The sequence below is a fragment of the Schistocerca nitens genome, chromosome 2 (genome assembly GCF_023898315.1).
Source record: "Schistocerca nitens isolate TAMUIC-IGC-003100 chromosome 2, iqSchNite1.1, whole genome shotgun sequence".
Lineage (NCBI taxonomy): Eukaryota > Metazoa > Arthropoda > Insecta > Orthoptera > Acrididae > Schistocerca > Schistocerca nitens.
Window position 1 is genome coordinate 287,359,228 of NC_064615.1, and position 6,517 is coordinate 287,365,744.

The 6,517-nt window shown below is 37.9% G+C and overlaps 1 protein-coding gene across 1 annotated transcript; it reads left to right on the forward strand.

The window, feature by feature from the left end:
• Window positions 1-2,495: 2,495 nt before the first annotated feature.
• On the forward strand, window positions 2,496-6,113 carry LOC126236040 (Krueppel homolog 1-like). The gene is made up of 2 exons (XM_049945074.1): window positions 2,496-2,628; window positions 3,008-6,113. Exon 2 carries the CDS (start codon window positions 3,083-3,085, stop codon window positions 4,583-4,585), a length of 1,503 nt encoding a protein of 500 aa, XP_049801031.1. The 5' UTR covers window positions 2,496-2,628; window positions 3,008-3,082; the 3' UTR covers window positions 4,586-6,113.
• Window positions 6,114-6,517: the final 404 nt, after the last annotated feature.

Sequence of the window (6,517 nt, forward strand, 5' to 3'; positions counted from 1 at the left end):
GGTTATGCGAGAGGCAGGCAATTAATTAAAAGAATTCTTCTAATGATTCATACTGTTACATATACAGTTTTTATATAGCTTTCACTCTCATGTTTCATCACTCTGAAATTATGCTGTAAATCACTTCCATTGTTGATTAGTTACATTACTTATTAGTACCACTGATTTCTGACTCCTTGTGACAGTTAGAAACATGCATGCTCAGATTGGGTCAACAGGAATATTCGACACAAGTCGTCGGTTTTGACCAGTGACATAATGTTAATGGCTGCTGTGACATCACATTTTGGTGCATATATTCACAGTTCTGATGTTTGTTGGCAAAGCCAACAAATGAGAATGCAAGAAAACCTGGCTGTTGTGGCTGTTTGATCTGCAGTTTAGCCCAAGGTATACTTTAGGTTGGAAGGTGAGGTTTGGTTTGGGTTGGCAAAGCGGATGAATGTGAAACTAAGAAAACCTATTTGTGGTGACTGACTGATCTGTAGCTAAGCCCACTTCAAAAAAAGTGGCACTGATATTATGTTATAGTAGTTATATTGTTCATAGCCTCTGTCGCATGTTCCCTACATCCCTGGCCAAAGCCAACCTCTTGCATCAAATATTCCTCTAAATCGCTATTAAATGAATACTTAAAATAACTATCAGACATATCTAATTTCAGCATAATATAGTTTTGGGAAAGAAAATCTATAGAAGCTACAGCTTTTAGTCTAACTGAGTATTTTTCATCAGCATTAGAAATGTTGAATAAGAGATGAGAAATGTCAGTATTCATAAAATTTAATTAACAAAGCAATGACATTCTGTAATAGCCAAAGTTATCAATGAGTTCTTTACATTCAAACTGAAATGGTACTCTGAAAGGGGAAAAAAGCAGAAACAAAAAACTGGGCCCATCAACCAACAAGATATGTAGATTGACCTATACTGGTTAACATGTTCATACACAAATTTGATGCTGATTCAAACTAAAATAAAGTATTATAAGTTAGTAACATGACACTACTGAAAATAACTGTCAGTATATACTGGACATGCATTTTTATCATGAAAGAGTGTGATGCAATTGAGTATATGAAGCAATAAATCTGAAATATTATTTTCACACTAGGCCTATTCTATTTATTTCTTCATCCAGGGATCATCTCACGACTTAGGGTTCATCACCATAATACAATGAAAATTAATAGCACAAATATACACACATGCAGAATATGTAAAGCAGTATATGAGAAACAGTTGACTGTAGCCATGGTGAAAGACCAAAATATATAGGCCTATCTGAATTTATGACATTCTAAGACATAGAATTTCAGTAAATATCCACGATTATTCTTAAAATCTTCATCATACAATTACTGAGTTGTCACCACCTCACATGTTCCAGTTCATTCATACCAGAAAGTTTGTCTGAAGAATATAAAACATTAATTTGTCTAGCTTAAATGAAATAATTCCACAATGAGTACAATATTAACTGCACATGAACCAGACAAGACTGTCTGGAGGCAACTATTTGCAAGGTTTTAAGAATTTTGTTAGGTAATGAAATCAAATGAATAAAGTCTAACAATGTCTTTCTTTAGATGGTAAAATTAATTCTTATTATAGTATGCTCCACAGAATATGTAGACAAGCAACATCTATTCACTGCAGGGCTTTAGTATGGAGTATTTCACCCAAGTGCATTTTACAGCCTATCTGGGTCCAAAGACACAACATGTGTGTCATGTGGAAGGAATTTTGGGAATGCAGAAAAAAATATTCAGACCTTCTTCCAAGGAAAGGCAAACTAGCTTTCGCTGAAATTATTTAGAAATATCAACACCACAGAGTGAAAATTTTTGTTGTTTAAACTTATGTACAGAGTTGTTAAATACTAGTTTGGTGAATAAGGAACGTTTAATGCAATGAGCTTCTTAAACAAAATAAAATTAAGTAAAAAACAAATGAAACTGTCGTTTAATGAGTATTGTACAGGCTTATTACCTATATAATTGTAAGTGTTATAAATCAACATCTACTGTAACCAAGAGGGCATCTGTACACAACATTATCCAACGGGAGCACATAATAATGTGACGAAATCCATCGGCGGAATTTAATGTTAATGAGGGCCGGTAACAATTATAAAAGTGACGAAGCGTCACACAGATTATCCAACAAATTAGTTCAGTGATGCGGGATGTCGAGACAACTGTTACTGCTTCATTTGTGGCCACAACTCTTCAACAGGTTTATTACTTTCATAAGGCAACATGTACACCGTGAACAACTCTCCACTACAGCAACTACTTTCTCGAAATCAAGAAACCTATTTACGTTGAAGTTATAATTCAAATATTTTGATTGCCGTAAATTTGACAATGGCAAACAGCCGCACGAATGTAACACACAATTACACACTATCAATGCCGCCGACGCCAAGCCATCCCAAACAAATAACCCGCTGCAGCGATAACTTCGGCATCGACTGTAGATGGCAGATACACATTACACGCACTGGTTGGTGGTGGGTATAAAGTAACAGCAGAGTAACGTCGCGCAAAGCAGGTGTTTATGTTTTCTGTCAAAGACGCGTATTTATGGAAATAAAACATCATGAGGACAACAAAACGCATACCGGTGAGTACATATGTAGCGTGGAAATACTACTGTTTGGAGGACTTGTAAACAGAGTTTCTCATTATCATTAATTTTGTGTCTGATACCGCCATTCGTCTAAAATTTCGGCGAATGTATAACATGTCCATTAAGAGGCCCATCTTGTATATCTTTTCGCGGGCCATGACGCCGCCTGAAAAATAAAAATAATTAAACATTTATTCGAAAATTAAAGACATCTCTTAGTAAGCAAAGTGACAAATGAAACAAGAATTATGGAAGTAAACATACTCGTACCACTAACCTTTGTGCCGAAATGACGGAAATTGTATGTATTCAAAGCCAAGTCTCCAAGGGTTATGTACACACTTGTAATGAAGCTTTATTTTGTCCATTTCAGGCATTCGTCCAGTAACAAAGATCTGCAGAAAGTTCGTGAAAGTGTGAAGGCTGCATTCTCAGCTAATCTGCAACAATGAATTTCTCTCCTTTTGGTGGTCACTTTCCTGCGTCAATTCCTACGATTCATCAGTTTGCGGCGAAATTCACTCACGATGGAAGTAGTGGAGGACTGCCTCCCCAAGCTGTCAGTGATGGTGGAGGTGCAGGACCACGTTATCACACCAGCCCAGGACCAGCTCATTTCAATCAACATCATCCTCCCATTGGCATGCCAGTAAATATGGGAAAGTATGTTAGAGATGATGGAAGGAATAATCCCGGTGCGCCTCAGGTTAACAATATGATGAATCCAAATTCATCTAAGTACCATGCAAGTGCTGCTATAGGTGCTACTCATCATTATCCAGGGGCTGTTGGTGTTCCTTACACGCAAGCGGGTTCAGTTCAGCAACAAAACAGACCTACCTCATCCCCATCCGTTCAGGAGCAACAACAACAGCAGCAGCAGCAACAACAACAGCAGCAACAGCAACAACAACAGCAGCAGCAACAGCAGCAGCAGCAACCTCCTCCACCACAATCTCGGCAGATGCCTGAGAAACGGCCACCCTATCATGCAGGTGATATGCAACCCCAGGATCTGTGTGCAGCAATGATGAGGGAAAACCCAGTGGGTGAGAAACCGAAAGATGTGAAATGTGAAGATGTTGATAAGGAAGATCGACCTGGTTCGAATGAAGCGGAGTATGGTGGAGCTATGGCTATCCATCAGCATCACCACCACCATGCAACACAAACAACAACAACAATGCCAGCATCGTGGCAAAGCTTAGCCACACCAGGTTCAACTGTTGCGGATTATCTTTCTCATTTACCAGCTTCTACTTTACCTATAAGCCTTCATCACTTTCTTAAGTACTCAGCTGAGAACATTAAAAAAGAAACAGAAATGGTTGCAAATTCTGCAGGCCCAGCAATAGGTGTTGCAACAACAACAACACCAGGGGTTGTGGGGAATAACGGACCTCAAGTTGGTGCAAAGAAAAAGAAGAAGAAGAAGGTTAACAAGGAAAAGAAGCCTAGACCAAAACCTGGAGAAATTCGTCTTACAACAGCTTTAGATGGTTCCACATTGTATTGTTGTCCCGAATGTCATATGGCATATCCGGAGAAAGAGCTATTAGAGCAACATCTCCTGGGCCATACTTTAGAACGTCGTTTTGTTTGTGACATTTGTGGTGCAGGACTGAAGAGAAAAGATCACCTCACACGTCACAAACAGAGCCACAATCCTGAGCGTCCTTATGTTTGCACGGTGTGTCTCAAAGCATTTAAAAGGAAGGAGCAGCTTACTTTGCATTTTGTCATACATTCAGGTGAAAAACGACATGTGTGTACAGAATGTGGCAAAGGTTTTTACCGCAAAGACCATTTGCGGAAACACACACGCAGTCATATTGCTCGTCGTGTGAAGGCAGAACTCAGTCAGCATGCTCCACAACCTCAGCACCCTCCAAACCAGCTCCAGGTCGCCACTGTGTCTGCAGAACAACCTCCACCTGGCCTGCTTTCCTGAATGACGGCCAATGGGAACTACGCCAGTGTTCCCAGCCTTCTTAACTCGGATCTCTTGGCATTTGTGTCTGCTGCTAAAGATGCATTCTAAAGTGTGAAACAGACAGCTGATACTATGATAGGCTGTGGCCATTTTATTTGGCCCTGTTGCCTTTTCGAACAGATAATCTTGCTGGGCTTCGTAACATGTGATACAAATTAATAAGAAATGCCAGCACGTTGAATTTTTAATTGGTTTGTTGACGGCTCTACGTTAGCAGTGATGAAATGCGCAAGTTTGCTTCTGTGATGTAGTATTTTGGTATACTATTAGAGCACATTTCTTTGTAAATAGTTCCGTAAACAATCCACAAATAATCAGGGAATATCACTTATACAAATCAACATTTTTTCTGACCAAAAAGTGTTCATATTTACGTGGTCACTTTGCTTGAGCCAAGTCCATTATACTCAGATGGCAAATGAACTGCTTTTAAAATGAAATGAGAAGTTGGACTGTAGTGTACATAATAACCAGTAGTTTTATGTACAACCTTACTGCACTTTTAAAGCGTGTATCTGTATTTATTACTTTTATTGTGAAGTAGTTCCACATTTTGAAATGTGATTTTATAGACGTTTTATTTTACCTTTTTTCATTTGTTGTGAAATATTGGTTGTGAAATTTTACCTGCTTAGTTTTTTATGGAGTTTTTTTTTGTTGAAGTGTGCCATTTTCCATAGTATTGTAGGCCTAGCTGATGTAATAAATATTTTTGCCATAGGGATGTTTACCAGATTCTCACCTGTGCAGTGGATAAGAGAGATAAATACTCACATAATTTTTTTAGGTCAGTTGTAACTTTTGAGGAATTTTTTCCAGGAAAAGCATTAATCCAGCTGGCAAAGCAGCTTGGTGAGAACAAGTCCCTTCATTTGAGATTATGAGAAAGTATTATTTTTTAGTAAATGTTAGTGACAGTATTCAGGCAGGTACATTTAAGGTAGTATGTTAGTAAGAAATGTAATGTAATAAGAGAACATGTAAGAAGTTTTGAATGTATAGAGTGTAAGCAGGACACACATAATCATCACAACTGGTACAAAAGAAAGCTTTTAAGTTAGTTGTATTAACCGTGTACAATCCTGCCAGATACGTGCCAATTTCTCCTCTCGTGCTTACTAGGCATGAGCATAACCTCCCGCATGCAATGCAGTAATATGTGCATCTGCTTTGACACCAAAAGAAAACCAGTCACAAATATGTATACTGATAATAATGATGGAAGCTGTATTGGGGTAAAACTATTGACTCTGATTGTAGATCAATCATGAATTTTATTATGTTGAAACATGAAATTCCTTGAGATAGTACAAAACACCATGACTGATGTAACTGTTACGCTTCATTTCCTGTTCTCTTCATCAACTGAATGCTTGCTTTCTGGTATGAATGTAACTGTATGTTCCAACATGTCAGCATGTACGAATAAAGCTGTAATTGTTTATAGAGTGCGGTCTTTATAAACAGTATATGTTGCTTGTGTATTAATAACTAAAATTATTAAAGTATTTAAACAGATTTCTGTTTTGAGTTCATTTTTTTTTTTCTTGCATTAGAAAATATGTCAAGGTAAAATTCTATGACTGGACTCTGTATTCCTTTTATTCTGTTCACAAGATCAGGCAACATTTCTTTGCAGCTTCATCTCACACATCTTTCACTGTGTGTTGCCACATAAAGTCATCGCTGGGGATTTAACACATTAATATCCAGAAGCAAGCTGGTAGAAACTACAAGGAAACATAGCAGTCTGTAAATTAACCATGTGTACAACAATATAAAGAAGAGAATAGATTGCCACTCACTGTAAAGATGACATGTTGAGTTGTAGACAGGCACAATGGAAAGGTTGTTACACATTTAGCTTTCAGCCAAAGCCTTCTTCAAAAA